Below are 19,671 nucleotides of genomic sequence, written 5' to 3'. Positions count from 1 at the left end.
CCAAAGACATCGACCCAGGGTGGAATGGTTGCACTTTAAGAAATGGAATGAAACGGCGAGACATTTCCCCGATGGAAGGAAGTCAAAGTGCATGGAGCACGCGGTGGAAGTACGATGCAAGAATTATTGCTCAGCAAACTTACTTACGGAACTGTGCGCTTGTTCGCTGTGCTGTTTCACCTTATTCCTGGGGTTTGTTCCAGGGTCCGAGGGCTGCGAGTGGAATGGTACAGTATTATTTTCGGCTCAGTGCACCCAGGCAGTGGTTTTTGTTTCGCAATGCCGTGTAAGCGTCCATGGTTTCGAGACGGTAAAACTGAATCGGCAATTAGAATTCGAGCAGATTGGTAAGCTATGCTTACCAGAGTGTGAGGCCAAAAGCAGGACGGAAATAGTTGGTAAAAAAACCAGCTAGCGATCCAAGCAACACCGAAGCCTTTCGTTCGGGGCACGAGAAAACATCTGCTTTTGCTTGCTTTAATTCGCTTCGCTTTCTTTGTTTGCGCATCGCCCGCCCAGTGCCAACCGGCTGCGGGCGGATTCGGTGAAATCTTGGCGCTAATTCTCTCCCTTAGAAGCATTTTATTCATTCACCATTCTTAGCCCCGCTCCTCCGTCCCTGTTTCAGACCCTCCGTCCTGCCTGAGAGGCTGAAAGGTATCGAGAGTTTTCCGTTTGTGCCTTTCACGTCTCGCTTGGCTGACTGTTGGCTACACCGTTAAGTGGAATCCTTGTGCCCACTGGTTTCTACCTCGCACCCTCGCACTGGTTCGTCTGGCTCGATTTCATCCCCGCACTGGCACTTCCAATCCATAAAGCCTGTGGGCAACCTCCGGCTGGGGCTGCTGCAGCTCACGTGAAAGGGGCCGTTAATGCTTTCTGGTGCTGGCACTGGGCGCTGGGAAGGCTCGGGCCACTCTTTCCCGCCAGCTTGGCCGTAAGGAAGGCTGCCAGCCATTGAGAAAGGTTCTCGTCCTACGCTTTGCCACGTTCTTACACGCGGGATGGGCCGGGTGTGGCAGCCATTCAGCTTAGCAAAACCGAACAATCAACGTTTTCTTCTTAGCTTCGCGTGGAAAAACCACAAAAGCCGCCCGATGGGTGGGTTGGGAAGAAGAGGGAATGTGCAAGGAAAGGGAGGATGAGCGTAATCGTAATACTGCACTCTTTGGCAAACCGGAATCGGGACCGAGTGGGATGGTGTGAAAGGGACGAGGAACTGAGGGATGGGCAGTTAAGTAAAAACCACCGCCACGGGACTCTGTGAGAGATCTGGGCGAAAGGTTTATTTTTGCACAAGAGATTTATTCACTTTGCTCTAATGTGTGTTTAATGCCTGCTTCTGCGTCAGCTTCCGTCGGTGCTCTTCCATTTGCGGAACGTTCTCGAGACACACACACACACACACACACACACACACACACACACACACACACACAAACATACCTTGCCCGTGCGTTCGTTAAAGTTGAAAGATACATTCCACACCGAGAACTTCATTTCCTGGACAGTTTCGTGGACTGAGAAATGATTTACGAGCATTCAAGTTTCGAAGTGATTTTGCAAACAAAAAAACGCACAGTAGAGTGTTGATGGGTTTCTTTTGAAAACTATTCTATGTATTGTTGCTTCATCGCAAAGATGCTCAGCGTCTGCCTAAAACAACGTGTCTCGTTTAACTTAATTGTATTTCGCTCTCCTTTTGCACCAAACACCGCTCCCATGTGTCACTCGTTAAATAATTCTATTGACGGTCCTCGCATTGCTCCAACAACGAAAAAAAGCACTCTTTAACGTCAAATATCCTGCTTTTGTTGTGAATGTCAAAAGCAACAAAAAGAAATGATGAAAAAAAAACGAAGGATCATCATCAGTGTCTACTGTCGGTCCGGATCGCACCAAAAGTTGAATCCACCGGGATGAAACCACCGTACACTCTAGCTCGCTAAATTCCGCACTCGGGGAAAAGGATTGGTGGGAAAATTAACCACCCATCGTCTACTGCTGCTATTGCTGTCTTTGCTTATTCTCGCGTCGCCAAAAATGGCCCGAAAGTACTTTCTCTTCTAGCCGATTTCGTCGCTGTCACTAATCCGTTCGTTAGTTCCAGTCGCTAGCCGATGCGAGTGATGCCCCGGGTAGGCCGAAAAAACGGTGATGGAAAGCTTTTCGGTTGGGGAGTTTCCCTTTTGCGTGGCCCCGATGCCATTCCCGCGCCGATCGGCCAACTCGCCAAGCTGTAAATTAATTATGTTTAAATGGTTTAAGCAGGGAATAATGATGGGAGATTTGGACAAACAACGCAACCATTAGGCCGTCGTTGACCGGCAACCGGATTGGACCGCCGAGCCCGGGATGGATCGTTTTTGCGCCTCTCCCCTTTGTGCCCCGTACCTCATACCCGGGTATCTCTGCATTTTCCCGCATGATTTTTTTTTTCGTTCCTGTTGCCTAAGTACCCGAAGAACAGTAGCTAGCAGGAAGGGGAAAAAACACAGAGAAGGTCTAAAGGAGCAGAGAAGATGTACGCATCAACCCGGCCGGCCGATGGGTGGATAATTGCTTTCCCGGAGGTGCGTCGGTTGTCAATGTGAGCCCGATGACTGATGAGCTTTTGTGGTGAAGGAAGGGCTGGAGAAGCAGGAAAGGAAACAGCGGTCGACACTTTGTGGGGCAACGGGGAGAAGAGATTATGTAAACGGAAAGCAGCTTTGGAGCGGCTCTGTCAGAGATGAAATAAGTTATTTAACAATCGAAAGTATAATCCTTATGGTAAACGCTCGCCTGAACGGAATGGTTTTGCGTTAGAATGCCATGTTTTAGCTTCTAATTCAAAGAAGAAAACCCCTTTTTTGCGTAGTCTGTTATTTATTTTCATTAAGAAGATTAACCTCGGGCAAAACTAAGCATGCAGTGATGGGTTTGGTTGAGTTATGATTGTTCCGACAATGGAAAATCGATAGCGTTAGAGCTGGGGACCGAAAACTGGGGCTTTGGTAAATTAGTGCACAAGCTTACGGGGAAGGTTTTATTCCCAGAACAGAGCATTATGGATGAGACAAAAGTTAATGGACGAACGAGAGGTACAAAGAATATTTTATGGATTATTTGCACACCGAGCTTATGCTGCTTACACCATGCCACCGGTGTATTCCTTCATTTGTTGGCAAGCCAATACTCGGCAAGCCATCAGCATTATAGACAGAAAGCCAGCTGCCGGGAAACTAAATGCCGTGCACAATACAACCCAACCGATAATCCGCTTGCGGGTAGCACCGAGAATTTTATAGAGTGAGCAAATGCACTCCCGTCCGTGCTTGGTATTTTATTTTAGCATTTCCATTCAGGGTGGAAATAAGAATTTTCCTCGCTTTAAAATGTACCCCTAACAATGCAGCATTAGTACATTTTTGTCCTCCGTTGTCTCCGTGGCGACCGTGGAGTGAGTGTACGGCCCAATTGCCGGCTCGCTATTCCGCCCTATAAATGGCATTTGCCGAATGATGAGTGGTTGTAACGGATAGTTCCGTTTTTTTTCTTGTTGCACACTTTCCCTTATTTCTTTCCAGTCTGTTTGAGTATCATCCTTCTTGGCAAACAATTTCCAAAGCTGTACTGCATGTACATCCCCGGGGCACATTCGAGCTGGGGAAGCCACGCCACCCATGCAGCAGCAGCAGCAGTAGGAGCACTGTGCATCCAGTTTCGACAAGGGAAGCAACGCCAAACGCCACAGCAACGGCCATTAAACTGTATTTGTTTTACTTTTGCTTCAATTCCCGCTCCCCACTGCCTACCAAACCTAGGTCACTGACCTGGATTCCCCTTAGGTTAGACAGGCTCCAGAACCAGCGCGCATTTCCCGGTCGCCTGGATCTTCAACGAGTCCATATTTCATCCCACATACACACGACGCTGCTCGGTTACTACTGCTCCCCATCTACACGACTTCACTTTTTACAGCGAAAATTAGCCACGAGGGAGTGCTTTGATATTCAACGACTCACTCGCGACCGCTTTCCATTCGACGGCGAGTCTTAAGGGAAGGAGGGGAAAGCAAGAGGCCGCACCTCATCTCATCCAACCATGTGGTGTGCTTGCCGCGAATAAAATATGAAATATGTAGAACAATAGTCGGATTCTCTGTTTCTGCGCATTCCAAATTCCGCAAACTGCAAAGGGGAAGCAGACCATAGGCAGGCGGTAACACCGAGTGTTCCAAAATATGGATGGCTCATGCATTATGCGTGGCTGGGTGTGTGTGTGTGTGTGGGGGGGGGGGGGGATATGCGTGCGTATGTGTACCGTCTGTTGTTTTTTTAACTTTCCCTCTCTCGCTCTCTCTCTGCGGGTATTCACATTCACACGTGGGTTGTCCGTTTCATGGAGCCGGCAGTTTCCCCGGGCGCTAACCGACCGAAAAGAATTGTGCTAACTCGTTGAAAACACAACTCAATGGTTCCAGTACACATTCTCCATTTTGGGTTCGGTATGTGAAAACTGTCCTTTCGCTCATGCATATGATTGCTGCCGTGTGGCGGTCTCCTAACAGTGGCTTCATTCCCTTGATGGGCATTTTTCTCATTTATGTGCTATATTTTGCCATTTTTTATTGGCAATTTTACTGAGCTATTTTATTTAGTTTTTGATTTTGGTTCTGTTTTTGGTTTGTTTGTTTTACGAGCGAGTTAGCTGCGTTTATGTTAAGTTCTATTCGTAACGCAACACGACGCTCAGATTCGTGTGAAGAGATTTTTCCAATAAAAAAACCGGATGGTACGATTTTTTTTTTTCATATGTGGTGATAGGTTTGTGACAAAAAAATCATCCTCGGACAAATGATTTTGGCATCATACGAAAGGTATTTTATAGGAATTGTTTGTAGTCATTGTTATTGGAATTTCATTAACATATATAGAGAGTCAGTAAAATGTTGATGTACAGATGAATGCAACGACTTATCCGTCGATGCCTTCGAACATTCAGCATTGGATGCTCAAGCCTTAAAAGAAGTTAAAAATCAAAAGGTAGTGTGTAAGTACCTGTGGAGATTATTGACGAAATTTTGATGGTGTCGGAAATTTGAATTAGAACGTTCGTTGTTCAAAACAAGAGCTTGAAACTTTCCGGAACATGAATCAAAATATCATTGCAATTTTATAAAATTTTGCAAAGCTTTTGCAATGAAATTCTAGGAAACCCCTTATTATTTTTCAAATGTAGAGGGTTTGCTCTAGAAAAGTGAATTATGCAGAGGTATGATCAAGTGCCTATGCTAAAAATTTTCATAATTCAAGTCAAAGCGGTAATGAGTTTAGGATTTAATGCGACTCTAGTATATGAAATTGATTTTGAATTCAAAGACATTATAACATTTTGCAGTTATATCAGGTGTACAAAAGACAAGAATACTCATGTGTTTTGCACTCTGCATTGTGTCTAATTGCTATATAGTGCTGCATACTTTATAGTAATTGTTATGTTATTTTTTTGTAATGCCCTTTTTCACGTTTAATTGACAATTTTTTTCACAATTGATTGCCACGATCAATAAATAGTGTTTTACTTTTTTGTATAATCTTTGTAACTATATCATTTGAATCTCTACTGTTCTTTAATGCTATGCTTAAAGTATTCGGCTGTTCAAGTTTCTTGAATTTGTTGATAGAAATCATTGTACGGAAAAAATGCATAAATTTTTTTTTATTTATTTCGGAGGTATTTTTAGGCTTCAATTTTATTATGATTGAAAGGAAACGTCATGAAAGGCGTTCTAAAATTTGGTAAATGATTTATTAATTTTTATAGCTGACTGTCATTTTGTATCTCTCGATTTTGATAAGATTCATATGTTTATTGGGATCATATGATTCATTGAAAAAGCAGTCAAAAAAGTGAGGCGATCATCATTAGCACCCGGAATCTTTCCAAAAGCGAGTATGGTTGTCACAAAACTTAATACGATCAAAATCTCTTTATGCTACCGTATCATTTATTGAAACAATATTCATCATACTACAGAGCACTCTAATTTAAATGCCAACATTATTCTTAGCGACGAAATATGATATGATATGATTGCTTAAACTATTGGTATTTTGAATTGAATCATTAGCAAGCACATCACGCTAGTTTAGTTTAATTTGGGGTAGTAGATGGTAAACTCACCGCTTGAGTAGCAGTGCAGAATGTAACTTAATTCACTTGTAACACCAGGAAGAACGAGCACATCCGATTGAATTAAGCACAGCATTGAGCTGTTCTTTAAGAGATGCTTAAATGTGCCGTCCCAAGATTCACTGCAGTGCATAATTAAGCGACGGCTGCTTAACGGCAGTCAAAAGACTCTTTGGTGAGTGTCAATTTCGTGTTTTAATTTTCGTTGCCATTGGTGGACTTCATCATGGATCATGGGTCGCTCGTCAGCAACCATTGCGCACCCTTCATTATGCTCCGTTGCCTTTGGTTGCCAAGTACTGTTCGGGTCAAGAGCTTGCGAGAGTTGTTCCTTTTTTTTGTGTGCCCTGGCTCATCCTCTATCAACCAGGTGAGTGAGTGTGTGTGTGTGCTACCAAGATGGTACCGCAAGCAAGTAAAACCAACCAGCTGCCTTTAGCATGTTTCACAACAGCAACGACGAAGGCAAGGAACGCTGGCAGAAACGTAATTAAACTGCAGATCATTAAAATTAGTGCACAAGAAAATGAGACTGCACTAGTAGCCCCTTGCAGACGACACAACCGTTTGGCAAAGTTTTTCGGTCACTCCAGAACACTGGTGTGCGGGAAAGGCGATGGTGAGGTAGTTGGCACGGAGGCACGCGAAAAGGCAAACCGAGTCGCTCGGCGGCGAAGGGCAAGTTTTTCAAGATTTTCCATTAAGTATACATCCTGTTCTAGCACGAAACCGGGAGCGCTTCGGGAGCGTGTGCTAAGTGTGACGAACCTGGGAGAGACCACGGACTGTAGAGCTAGCAGGGAAAGCGTGAATTTCCAGTGCAATCGCTTCCTGCCGCCCGAATCCAGGAAATGATTCGGTTCGCGCGTGTACAGGAACAAGTTTTATTATATCAGAAATTTTATTACTTTTCTGGTGCTAACTTTATTTACTTTTTCTTCTTTTTCTTTCTTCCGTCTCTACCTCTCTCTCTCTCTCTCTCTCTCTCTCTCTCTCTCTCTCTCTCTCTCTCTCTCTCTCTCTCTCTCTCTCTCTCTCTCTCTCTCTCTCTCTCTCTCTCTCTCTCTCTCTCGGTCTCGCTTTCTCTTTCTTTCATCGAAACGCAATGCCCGGAACCGTTGATTACTTGCAGTCCCCCCGGAGCGGATGGTGATACGTGATCAGCTCGGCATGGAGCGCACGACAGTGGCTGGACCGTACAGCGAAGGGGACAACATCAAGCTGCGCTGTGACGTGTACGGTGGGCGACCAACACCAACCGTGACCTGGTACCGGGACGGCGTGGCAATGGTGGCCGACACCAAGTACATGCCACTCGGGAAGCACCTTCGCAGCGAGATTGCGCTCGGGCCACTCACTCGCCAGGACCTGCACACCAAGCTCGTCTGCCGGGCGAGTAACCATGCCCGGGCGAATCCGGTGGAGCAGTCCGTCCAGATCGATATGAATTGTAAGTTTGTTGGCGTTTGGTGGTTTAAAGTGTTTGTCTTCACTAAATGATTTTTTCTATTCTGTTCAACTTGTTTGCTCAATTGCTTTCCGCCCTCGTGTCCAGTTGCTCCACTAAACATAAGACTGATCGGCGCCCATCAGCCCTTGTCGGCCGGCCGAAGATATGACCTTCTGTGCCAAAGTGCTGGTTCACGGCCAGCAGCTTCCATCACCTGGTTTTTGGACGGTGTGCGCCTGGACAAAAGCAAAGAAACGGTAAGTAAACCGTGTAGACGCACACGTGGTCTACCACATATCTGTATCAGCACACTTACGAGCTAACCCGCTTTGTTTCCGACACCCGCAACGGTGACATTTTGACCACGGCTCGCAACATTTTCCCGTGGCAGACGTCGGCCGACGGCAACCAAACCACAAGCACACTGTCCATCGTACTGAACCGAACCGATGCGGGCAAATATTTGTCGTGCAAGGCGTACAACACGTACGTGCAGTCGGACGCCCTCGAGGATGGCTGGCAGCTGGACATTCAGTGTAAGTATGCACCTCAGCAAGGGGAACCGCAACCGTTTGGCGCTAACGCCGTTCGATATCACTTGCAGACGTTCCGGACGCGTCCGTCAGACTCGGCAGCTCCCTGGATCCGGACGCAATCCGGGAGGGTACCGACGTTTACTTCGACTGCATCGTCAAGGCTCACCCGGCCGTCTACAAGGTCGAATGGAAGCACAATGTAAGTGTCCAGTTTTCACAGACGGCAGGTTTTTTGTTGTTGTGCGGTGCATTTCATGTTGAACTATTTTTGCTACCCTTCTTCTCTCGGCCAATTTACCAACGACGGAAATGCAGAACAAAACGCTAACACGCAACATATCGCAGGGTGTCATCGTTAGCAAGCACTCGCTCGTTCTGCAGGGCGTCTCTCGAACCACGGCCGGCAACTACACCTGCGTCGGCTTCAACGCCGAGGGCGAAGGCAGCAGTCCCACGTTCGAGCTCAATGTGATGTGTAAGTGAATAATTGAATTTTTCATTTTCCACCCGGTTGACGAGAGAGAAAGTGTGGGACCAGTGGGCCAGTCCCAACGCTAGAACAAAGGGGTTTGGGGGGATGAGTTTTGCCATGCTGTCACGTTTCGTTTCTTGCGCTCGCTTAACAGATGCACCGACCTGTGCACCCAACCAGCCGCGGGTGTACGGTGTGGCCAAGCAGGAGAATGCCGAGATACGCTGCGTCGTCGACGCTAATCCACCGGATGTGGAGTTCAAGTGGACGTTTAATAATTCAGCCGAAAGCATCGACGTACAGGCGAGCCACATTTCAAGACTAGGTAATGTATGCCAAATTGAGAGCGGAGATTTGATTTGTACCTAGAATCCGTTTGCCTAGTCCTCTTTGTTGAATTCCTCCCCGAGATCGGCGGGCAGGTTGTAACTGTGCAAAGCGATAAGGTACCAGAAAATGCCCTGATACCAGCGGAGCAACGGGTTCAGCGTTCGTGTTCAACTCGTTCTCCGGTTTTCGGGTTCATTTTAATTCCAGTTGGCTGCATAACTTTCACTAACTCGCTTGTTTCTTTCTTTGTTGTTTTTTTTTTGTTTTTTGTTCTGGCAATATCTTCTCCACCTTTGCGTTTGTCGTGCTGGCAAATAAATGATGAACCCCCGGGGCCACCTGCCGCCGTTGCAACACACACTCTCGCAGGCACATCATCGATCGTATCGTATACGCCAATGACCGAGCTGGACTACGGTACGCTGCTCTGCTCGGCGACCAACAAGATCGGCAAGCAACGACAGCCGTGCGTTTTCCACATCATTGCTGCAGGTGAGTTTTCCAACCGAATCGTTACCGAGAACGAGACGATGAACTCCGCATCGAATCTGCGATGGAGATTACTCTAGGTTAGATGTCGTACGAGTTTTTTCTCCTTTGCTCCAATAACTCTCACTCGTTTGCTCGATTCCAAGCGTTTTTGTGCAAGCGTTCCGTTCGGTGCAAGTTTGATGAGATTTTTTCACCCGGCTGAAAGATTTGTTTCAAGCTGGACATGTTTTCAATTCGCTGAACGGATACTTTGGTTCTGGCAGCTTATTGTTCTTCTTTTTGTCGAATATGAATGTTTGTGATGGCTTAATAATAGATTCTGGAATTACGGCACCATTCAGCAACAACTCTTAGATTCAACTTGTGCATTCATTCGATTTTGTAAATTAAATTAGTTTCAACAAGTTCGATGAGGGTTGATTTGCTGCTAACATGCTGCTGGAATATTCTTAACAACTTTCCTGTGTGAGCCAAACTGATATCGGTACGCCAAGATTGATACCGTAAGCGAGCACATTTCTGTACTATTCTTCCTTAATCAGGAATTTATAATGAAATCTCATAACCTCATCGACCATCGTTATGCTTCAATCGATTGAGTGAGTTTTCAGAACAGCTCACGGAAGCATATCTACAGCATCGTCCTCTTCTCGAACCCGTGGGTGGAAGATAATCCAATCGCACTCGCTGCAGGGAAGTAAATTTTTAAATCAACCGATTGCCTCCCAAACACCCTTGAACGAAACTATGTACGAGCTTGGAATATCAGGAAAGAGACTGGTTGTTTCATACGCCCAGATCAAAACCCAACCCCGATGCACAGCTTTTCCAGTCATGGAGAAAAAGAGAGAGAAAAAAAAACAAAACATATTTCCACAGATCCAGTCCTGTGAAAGGCAAGCATCCATTAGCTTGTTTTAGTATTACTTGTTTAGCAGTGTTTCCTATGTGACTAGCCCATACCATCCAAACGAGACGGTGGATGAGTAAGGTTCTATATTAAATCCATGGAAATGCTTCGTCTAATCAAGAGGAATAGCAAAATGAGTTGTTTTAAGCTGATTCGGGGTTGAACGGGGAGTTTATTATTTTCAAATCTGTTTTCCAGGTTTATTGGATTTTGCACGTTTATAGAAGCTGGCAACGATGGTTTAGACATTGTTGGAATATTTCTATCTATTTCTTAGCATTAGTAAACCATCAACTGTTACCGTTCTGCCGAAGCTTATACACTACACAACGAACGTGTGTTCGTTTACCGGATCAGTGCTAAAACATTTCCGGGCAAAAACAACACGATTGATTAGCATATTTATTGCGAAACGGTCTGCACACTGTCTACTGATAGCATTAATCAGCTGTTAGAAAATCTAATGATGCACATCAAAGACCGAGCAACGAGAAACGGAATGCAAAATTTAATTATACTAACAAAAAAGGCGAACGGAGCTAGATTCAAACCAGCGAACCTCAGTGAAACGCTTCGATCAAATTGAGCATTTGGGCGGTAACCGGTACACCGGTGATGTTAGTGTGCTTGTGCCGGGGCCGGCGTTCGCTGAAGCCTTCCTGGAGGGATTTCATTAAGAATATTCTTCGAATAAATTTCTTTCCCCGCCATCCGTGGGTTCGTTCGGCGCACCGAACAGCAAAACGGCACAAAGAAAATCAATTTTACTTATCACTCCGTTCGACAGAGCAGCGCAAATCATGCTAGATTGGGTGCCTCCGTCTTTCGTTAATGAATGAATATTTGGTTCTATTTTTCGGGGCTCTTTGATTGGTGAACTAAATTGAAAATGTACCGTGTCAGGTTATTTGTTTTAATTCAACGGTAAACGGTCAAATGGTAAAGGGAGTAATTATTTGATAAATGTTCCTGAGGCAAACCGATGTCTGCTAGCAGTGGGATGTTCGAATGGCGAAATGGTGAAAGGTAAGCCATTCAACAACCTCTCTAGTAAAGCCTTCCGTTCAATTGTTCCAAAACACATTCGGAAGCGCAGTGCAAATTAACCAGCATAATCCAGGCTCATCTTTTGTCAAGCAAATTGTTTTGCTACACTTGGCTCCAGCCATTGTGAGGTGAGTGGTGCGCTGCAAAGGTTTATTATTTCATTGGTCCCTTTTATAACTGCAAAGATCCCAGAGCGGATGTCGAGGAAATGAGGCTAGTGCCCCATGGGTGCTAGCCAAAGAAGAGATTAAATATTAAATAATACGCTTAAAGAACAAAAGGGTAGGGAGGACGGCAACGCTCCAAGCACACCTCTTTGCGCTGGATCAACAAAAAATAAATCTTTCTTCTTACATCCTGTCCCTGAATTTGGCTCCAAAATGTTTTATTGCACCGAAAACCATGGACCCAAGCGGACCACAGTAAAGGCTTGCAATTGTGTGTTTATGTGCGGCAGGACATGCGTTCGTGGAAAGAAGGTTTCCGTACCACACCGATCCCTGGGAAGGATAGTTACACACCCACTCGAAGGACGATATGAACGTGTACCCAACAGTCGAAAGATGGAAATGATGTTTTCTGGTTTAAAATTAAAATATCCCTTCACGGCACCACAAACGCACAGACGGCTTGGGGTGACGCGGTAAAGGCGCTTACGGCGCTGTATTTTCAACCACCTGGTCAGATGCTGGTAGATCCAAAGCGTCGGTTTCTCTATTCATTTATTACCAGGTTGAAGCCGTAGTAGCCACATGGCTGATGGCTGATGAGTGGAAGAGCTTCGAACATCATCGTCGTGTCCGGTGCGGTGAACCCAAACGTTGGCCAAAGATGGTGTCCAAAGGGTAACAAGGTAGCACGGATAGGGCAGCATTGCTTGCAACGGGCGGTTTTTGTGTTTTGTGTCGGTTGCGTACCATGAGAAACAAAAGAATCATCGACCTGTGAAGGAGAGGCAGCAAAAAAGGGATACACCTGTCTGCATTTTGTGGCTGTGCGAAGCGCCGCCCTGCTGAAGGAAGAGGCTTGCAACATGGCTCATTCTTCCATAATGCTCCTGTGGCTTTGCTCGAAGACAATAGCACAAAAAGTGGGTAAAAGTGTTGTGCGAAAGGTCGCCTTTAAAATTTTCCGGCATTTGTAGGAACATAAAAGAATGGGGGATGATACACAGCCCGCAAGGTAATGGAATGAACGTACAGCGAATGAAGATAGTATGTAGATGTTTGAGCTGGGAATTAGTACCGTGTTGTGCCATTTTGTTGTTGTTGTTGTTGTTGTTGTTGTTGTTGTCGCTTATTCTTTTTCGTCTGGGATACGATGATATGCTGAGGTGTATGCAGTTAATCTTGTAGCTGAAAGTAGAATACAATATGAAATGAATTAAAGGTTCTTAATAGGATATCTAAATTTTATGTTTATGACAAACTAATTAGAAGACAAATCATCAACTAGAAATGGAAGGACCTTAAAATCAACTATTGAAACATTTATTATTATTGTTAAAAGAAATGAATTGCCTGAAAAGGAAACCTTTGGAGTGAATGAAAATGCAAATACCTCTCTCAAATAGATTGGTTTTGTTTCGTTTGAAATTAAATTTCGTTTCTTTTGATGCGTTTAATGATACATTAGTAATAGAATTAAAGAATTAAAAAAACAACAATACAAAAAAAATCATACAATAATAAATGTTCTGATGAAATCGTTAAATCTTGACTAAGATTTAATATATTTTTTATTTCATATATTTGAAGATTTCATATTTAATTTACTTTTTACCATTTTGATGTTATATGTAGTACCAATTAAATTTTGAAATTAGAGGATCAGAATTAAAATTAGAGAGTACAAAATTGGACATAAACTTATCCAACATGACAAAACACCTCACTGACGAAACAAAAAAAAATATCCAAATCATTCTTCCAATCCAACATCAGTTCGGCAAGCAGTGAATTTTTTTTTTACAAGACAATCATCAACCCATTTACGAATCTAACTGCTTGCAAACAAAATGCCGAGCATACATGTGCTATCAACATGAAGAATTCTCCATTGCTCTATTTGCCAGCTCAAAACGTTGAGTTAATGATGGTGCACCTTGCGGTCATCATACCGTTGTGATTAGCTGGGCAAAGTAGCGCATTTAAATGGTTCGGGCAAAGTATTCTGACACACTGTAAACCTTACGTCCTGTGTGTACTGCTAGCACCAACAACGGGAGCTACGGGACAAACAAACATTTAAGCAAACCACCAAATTTCACGTAGCTGCTCTGGCTGCTGAGCTCCAGCTTAATTCAACAATGTGAAGCAAAGGAACACCAATCTTGGCAAACTGCGAATAAACAGAGGCGGCAGTAGCAGCAGCAGCAGCATCGTCAGCTCTATTATGTTTTTGTGGTGACTTTGGCAAATTTTCAAAGAGACCGGTTCATTTCGAGGTTTGTTTGTGGTCTTTTAGAAAGGTGCAGAGAAGCAAAACGACTGCGAACGGTATAGAAAGAAAAATAGTAAGCACGGGAGATCTGAAAGGTTTAAAGAAGTAAATGGGAATGCCGAGTGTGCACCGATCTCGCATTCCTTTTCCATCCCAGTATGTGCTGCTGGTGGAGCGGCTCCTTTAGCCGCTGAAGTTTTTTGAAGTTTTATGTTAGTTTGTTTGTGTTGGAAGTTGTTGTTTGGCAGCAGCACGTTGGGGAACCACTCGTACTAGCAAAGGACCGCTTTCCGTAGCTTGGCTTCATCTGGAGCATCCCTTGCCTGTCGTAATGCGAGTACAACTTTCCCGCACCGGTATTCGTGGAAAACAGTTTGGCAGGGGGTAGGAAACCAGTGCGGGCTCACACAATTCCCCAACACGGCAAGTAAGTGTCGAGTACCATTGGCAGCTATTTAGGAATCACTTTTCATCAGCATCGACCGCTTGTGGCGAATGCTGCAGCTGCATTTGTGTTGCAGCAGGGGGCATGGCGGCTCGGCGTTTGAGGTGTTTGAGAGTTAATCTTATTTTTGCTTCTTCTACGAAACGAAAATACAAAAGTGCACGGACGATGGATCGGTACCGTAAACTCTTCGCGCACCACGCCGCACATTTACTGTCACATTCGTCTTGAAGCAGGTTTGGCGGTGGAGCTAACAAACAACCAATTACTGCCTCTTCTCGGGCAGAAAAGGAAAGAAAAGCTTTCCCAACGTAACAGACGATGGTATAGCGGGATGTTTTCCTTTCTTCATTTTTACAGCACTGCTGTGCTGCTGATTCTATTACGCTCACAAAGAAAAATCATTTCATCACCTGGCTGGTTTATCGAACGTTGATCGTCAGCTGTGCAGCAGTAGCATCAACGAAGGAACGAACGTCTAATTGGAAGTGCACTTTTTATGAGTACTAGCTCGGATGGATGTATGGGCGTCCATTTTTATTCTACTGGCAGAGCTTCCCACGTGCGCTGGACAAGCACTACGTTCCAATTTAGCACGTGGAGCGCACCCGTTCGCCATGAGTCGTAAGACCATTGAAATTCGGCATTGGCCTTCTATGGTCGATGCACCACAGCGCACGGATGATACCTCCCATTGCAATGGGCGCTTTTTCCCCTCTCATTCTCTTTCCCTCTCTCTCTCTTTCTCGTGCTGTAGGTCGCCCAGATCAAGTGCACAACTGCACTGTAGCGAACGTGTCCATGACGTCGCTCGCCGTGCGCTGCTACGAAGGGTTCAACGGTGGGTTAGCTCAATCCTTCTTTCTCGAGCTACGCGACAGCCATTCGCAGGAGATGCGCTTCAACAATACATCACCCGTACCTCGGTTTACCGTGCCGAACCTGCATCCAAGCGCCGTCTACCAGCTGGCCGTGTACGCCTTCAACTCCAAGGGTCGATCGGAACCGTACGTCATGAGTGCCGCCACCCAGCGACTGCCCGAGAAGCAAATGAAGGACTCTGAAAAGGGTAAGTTTCAATGCCGAGCCCATCCCAGCACCCCAACATGGAGCGTCACATCTTGCAGGATCACTTATCACCCCTCTCTCCGCGTTTGGTTCGTTTTGATTGCAGTGGAGCGGCCACGATCTCCACTCCCCCTTACGCCAACCCTGTCCATTGCGATCGGGCTGGCTGCAGCTGTGCTTATTGGCAGCTGTGCCATTGTGTTGGCGCTCAAGTTTCCGTGCGGCGCGAGTGGCCGGCGGAACAAGGAAACGGCTCAGGGAACCACCGTACGGACGTCGTCACCCGGACCGAGCGACAAGAGCGTCGCCAGCAAGGAGTACGATGGCAACGAGAGCGACGAGAAGAACCCGGACGTTATTCCGGACACTATCGATTCGGACGATCAGGTAAGGAAGAGCTCGGGAAGGATGTAATTATTTGTGCCATGTGTGTGATGCATAATTTGGTAGCTCTCGCAAAGTAACAACAACACTAGAGCATCCAGTGTCTTCATTAGAGGCTAATCTGCCTACCTGAAATACTTTGTTGCTTTACTGGTGTAACAATTATCTTGAATGAAGAATAGTTAAACCCGTTGGGCTAATCCAACTATGAATATGCACTCAAATTAATGCACATAATGTTATTGTCCCTGCGTTCAACTTCTCCTACTTCTTTTCATAGATGGAGTACATTAAGCGAAGGCAACACATATCGACCATTGACACAAACAGCCCGAGCAGGTTGCTGCTGACGACAACTGCCCCGAACCAAACCTTCATCGGTTCGTCGATGGCGGCCGCCCTGCATGCCAACCACTCCTCCACCCTTGGCTACTGCACGCTCCGCAACGGCACCCCGCAGGCCTCGAACTCCATCACGAACGTGTCGATGTGCCACATGCCCTCGACCTTCACGACGGCCTCACACACCACCTGCACCCTGCCCCGGCATCCGGTGACGGCTGGCACTGGCCCAGTAGTCCCGGGCACGCTCACCCCGAACGCACACCACTGGCCGTCGTACGGTGGAACAATTGCTGGCGTCCGCAACATTACCGCCATCTCCGTCACCAGCAACCAGGGATCGCCGGCACCTCCCCCACCATCGGCCATCGCGATGCAGCACCTTGGCCCGACGGCCCGGACGCGAGTGTGCATCGGTCTGCCCGAGGACGAAGTGTCCGCGGATACGCCCCTCATGATGAAACGCGAAAGCACCGTATGACTATAGGAGTCTCACAGGGTCGGTGATACGGCCCTGTGAGAGTGCGCCGCGGTGTCTCCGTTCCTCACGCGAAGGGGTAGTAAGTTCGGGAAGGTGTAGCTTCCAGCATTTCGACCGTGATGGCACCGGCAGATTCAATCTAACTGTGCGGTCCAGCGGCTTTGCTTCCAATGGAAGCCATCACTACCGCACTGGACTGGACGGGTGCTGAAGAGCAGAGCGGGAGAAAGACCAAACGTCAGCTGCCGCCAGAATCCCAGCTGCTATGGCACACCGACACAGCTGTTGAGCTTTTGTTCGTTTGGCGTTCATTAAAACCGTTGTATCATTTTGTGATATGAATACGCTGTGAATAGTAGTCGTGTCCTTGCTGTGAGCAGATCAATGAGGGGGTAAGTATAGTGGCGTTGCAATTGTTGGTCCCGGGCGGTGCAGCAGACCAAAAGTCACACAAAAAAGAAACAATCCAGCACAGGTAAGGATAGTATAGTCACAGTTCCATCTGCACCTGCAATAGGGAGTGAGAAAGAGAGACACAAATGGCCAAAGGGATACAGAAAAAAAACATTAGTGAGCTTTTTTCCAATGCAACTGAGTGCAATCGACCTACGATTTGGTTCTGTAAATAGATGTAAATAGTCAAACTCAAGCTCAAGTCACTATAGGAAGAGAAATATGTCACATTACGCATCTCCTCACCTGCAGCAGATTCATCTCAATAGTGAAAAAATATTAAATCGTTTTTTGATCAAATCACAGGATGCAACTAGAGGTGATCTGTACAACGTAAGCGAAAGATGATCATAAAAGCAAGCAACTTTGAACTAACTTTAGACACATACATCACAAAACGAAATTAAACAGTACACAAAAGGAAGCCCCCTGTATGCTATTAAGCAAATTAGACCTAACTCAACACACTAGCTAGCGAATAATAAAGCCCCAAACTCAGTCAGATCTAACTCGAGCGACCCGTACCCGAGAGCTGCCAGGCAAGGGAATCGATTGTCAACGTGATAAGGAACACTACCAGTAGGCGGGGGCGCAGGCATGAAGCTACGATGTGAGCGCATTGCACCAAACCACACACCTCCGATTGTGCCACCCATGCGAGTGGTTATCTATTTTTTTCTCCAGCGATCTTACCATGTTCGATAAATTGGATAAGCACGTCTCTAGGTGGCTCGTCCTATGGGGGAAATGCTTACCCGAATCGGTACACGTTGCTGCTGGCGGTGTGCTGCTTACCCACGAGCACCTTGCTTATCACAGTGTCTGTACTTTGGCTGTATCTCGATAACTACGGGAAATGGGAGGAACGAAAGACGCTTCGGTAGTCTTTCCGTTGCATAACGACGACGACACACCAGTACACAGTGCATACCGGTGCGCCAGAACGACGGAGTGATTGATGACGTTAAAAATGGCATTTTTTGCTACTGTTGTTGTTGTTGTTGCTATATCTCTCCCTTGTACTATTGGAAAAGACTTGGAGGTAAGGCCAATGTCGGAAGCCACTATCTTGCGGGTGTAATATGAAGCTCGTTTTAGCTCGAACTTCCCTGCCCGTTACAGCTGTCAACACAATCGATGATGGATGTTTTCTTCTTCTTTTTTTGCTTCTTCCACCGTTTTACCGAGCCGGGTTGTGCTGGATGGGGAAATTGGATTTTCACATACGAAATACAGTTTATTGATGGTACAATTTTTTGTCCTTGATTCGCTTTCAACACTTGCAACTTTTATGCGACGATTTTTTTTTTTGCTTTTTAAAGTATTAGATTATATGGAAAAATGTAAAAGTCAAAATATTTGCTCTTTTGTTTTGCATAATAGTACGAAACTTTATAAACGGGAATCGGTAAGTGTGAATTCCTAAAAAAAACTATAAAACTCATCAAATGCATTTCAATCATTACCCATAACAGCGAACTCGACGCAAGCACCCGTTCAGTAAGACGATGTTTTATACTGATCGAATAATTGGCGCATTGAAAATCATTTTCCTATATTGTTCTACAACACTAATTTTTCCTCATTCGAGTAAACTTGTTGGCCACTCAAGGATGCTCGAATAATATTAAAATTATTTTGAAATTGAAATTGCTAAATATTGCTACAAACAAGTGATCGCCATGTACAGCATAGCACGTCACAGAAATATAAACCACGATTAAACGCAGGCACACATCTCACAATTATCTCAACTGCCCTCGGCGTTCTCAGTAGGTCCCGGGAGGGAAGCGTACGAGTTTGGTTTGATTTAAAATTGAATGTTACAAGACTGTAAATATGTAAAATTACCTGCAAACACAACAAACCAAACCAGATACAGCAAAAAAAAAAATCACAAGTTAGTCGAATGATCAAAATCAAAGGAAAAATCGCCTCCGCACATTGCGAGCACAGTGAGGAAAAACAAACAAATCAAAAGTTAGATTCATTATCTAGATAATAATATCAATAAGCGAGGTCTAAAGGGCTGGGCATAAAATGACAGGATACTGGATCTGTGGACTCACTTCACACGGTGGAAATGGGGAGTGTATGGAGAACTGAGCAAAATGTCCTACTATAAGTATTATCGATCGATTAGTTACAAAATGGAAACAAAACACTGCAGCATGTTAAGGTTGACAAGCGGTGTTGAAATGCGGTCGAGTCGTTTTGAGAATGTTTGAAAATATGAAAACTTAAAACGAATCTTGCACTCGCAGCTGTGCGGTGGTAAAGTGCAAGGGAAATTATGATTATGAATTGCAGTTGTAAATAAAATAGATAAATTTATAAAACATGAAATCGTGGTCACTGTTCTGTATTTATCCAGTGTTAAATTTATTGATGACATCGTTTTCTTGTTTTAATTAAAAATTTACAACGCAATTACACTGGAAACGTCATTTATTCAAGTGTTCAAATTTGCGATAGTGTCCAGCACCATAAACAATCCATTTGCGGAAAGAATTCCAAAACTATAGATGTTGTTCGGTGAAACAACATTAAAACAATCCACTTATTATCTACAAGAGCAAATGCGAAATGGAAGGGCAACATAATACATCCGGTCCGCGAGTAAACCGTTAAAGCCTTAAATG

At 45.2% G+C, this 19,671-nt stretch overlaps 1 protein-coding gene across 3 annotated transcripts in view; it reads left to right on the top strand.

The window, feature by feature from the left end:
- Positions 1-19,375, top strand: part of LOC121588030 (neural cell adhesion molecule 1) — a 112,067-nt gene extending 92,692 nt beyond the window's left edge. For all 3 annotated transcript variants that reach the window (XM_041905519.1, XM_041905518.1, XM_041905517.1), the window contains exons 6-15: positions 7,310-7,627; positions 7,733-7,884; positions 8,019-8,163; positions 8,232-8,362; positions 8,479-8,638; positions 8,790-8,960; positions 9,335-9,457; positions 15,059-15,370; positions 15,476-15,756; positions 16,034-19,375. In XM_041905519.1, the coding sequence (XP_041761453.1) occupies positions 7,310-7,627; positions 7,733-7,884; positions 8,019-8,163; positions 8,232-8,362; positions 8,479-8,638; positions 8,790-8,960; positions 9,335-9,457; positions 15,059-15,370; positions 15,476-15,756; positions 16,034-16,576 (2,336 nt within the window). In that variant the 3' untranslated portion in view covers positions 16,577-19,375. The remainder of the gene's footprint in view (positions 1-7,309; positions 7,628-7,732; positions 7,885-8,018; positions 8,164-8,231; positions 8,363-8,478; positions 8,639-8,789; positions 8,961-9,334; positions 9,458-15,058; positions 15,371-15,475; positions 15,757-16,033) is intronic.
- Positions 19,376-19,671: the final 296 nt, after the last annotated feature.

The sequence above is a fragment of the Anopheles merus genome, chromosome 2R (assembly GCF_017562075.2).
Source record: "Anopheles merus strain MAF chromosome 2R, AmerM5.1, whole genome shotgun sequence".
NCBI lineage: Eukaryota > Metazoa > Arthropoda > Insecta > Diptera > Culicidae > Anopheles > Anopheles merus.
The sequence above is the reverse complement of the archived record's forward strand: the minus strand, read 5'-3'. Positions and strand labels throughout refer to the sequence as shown.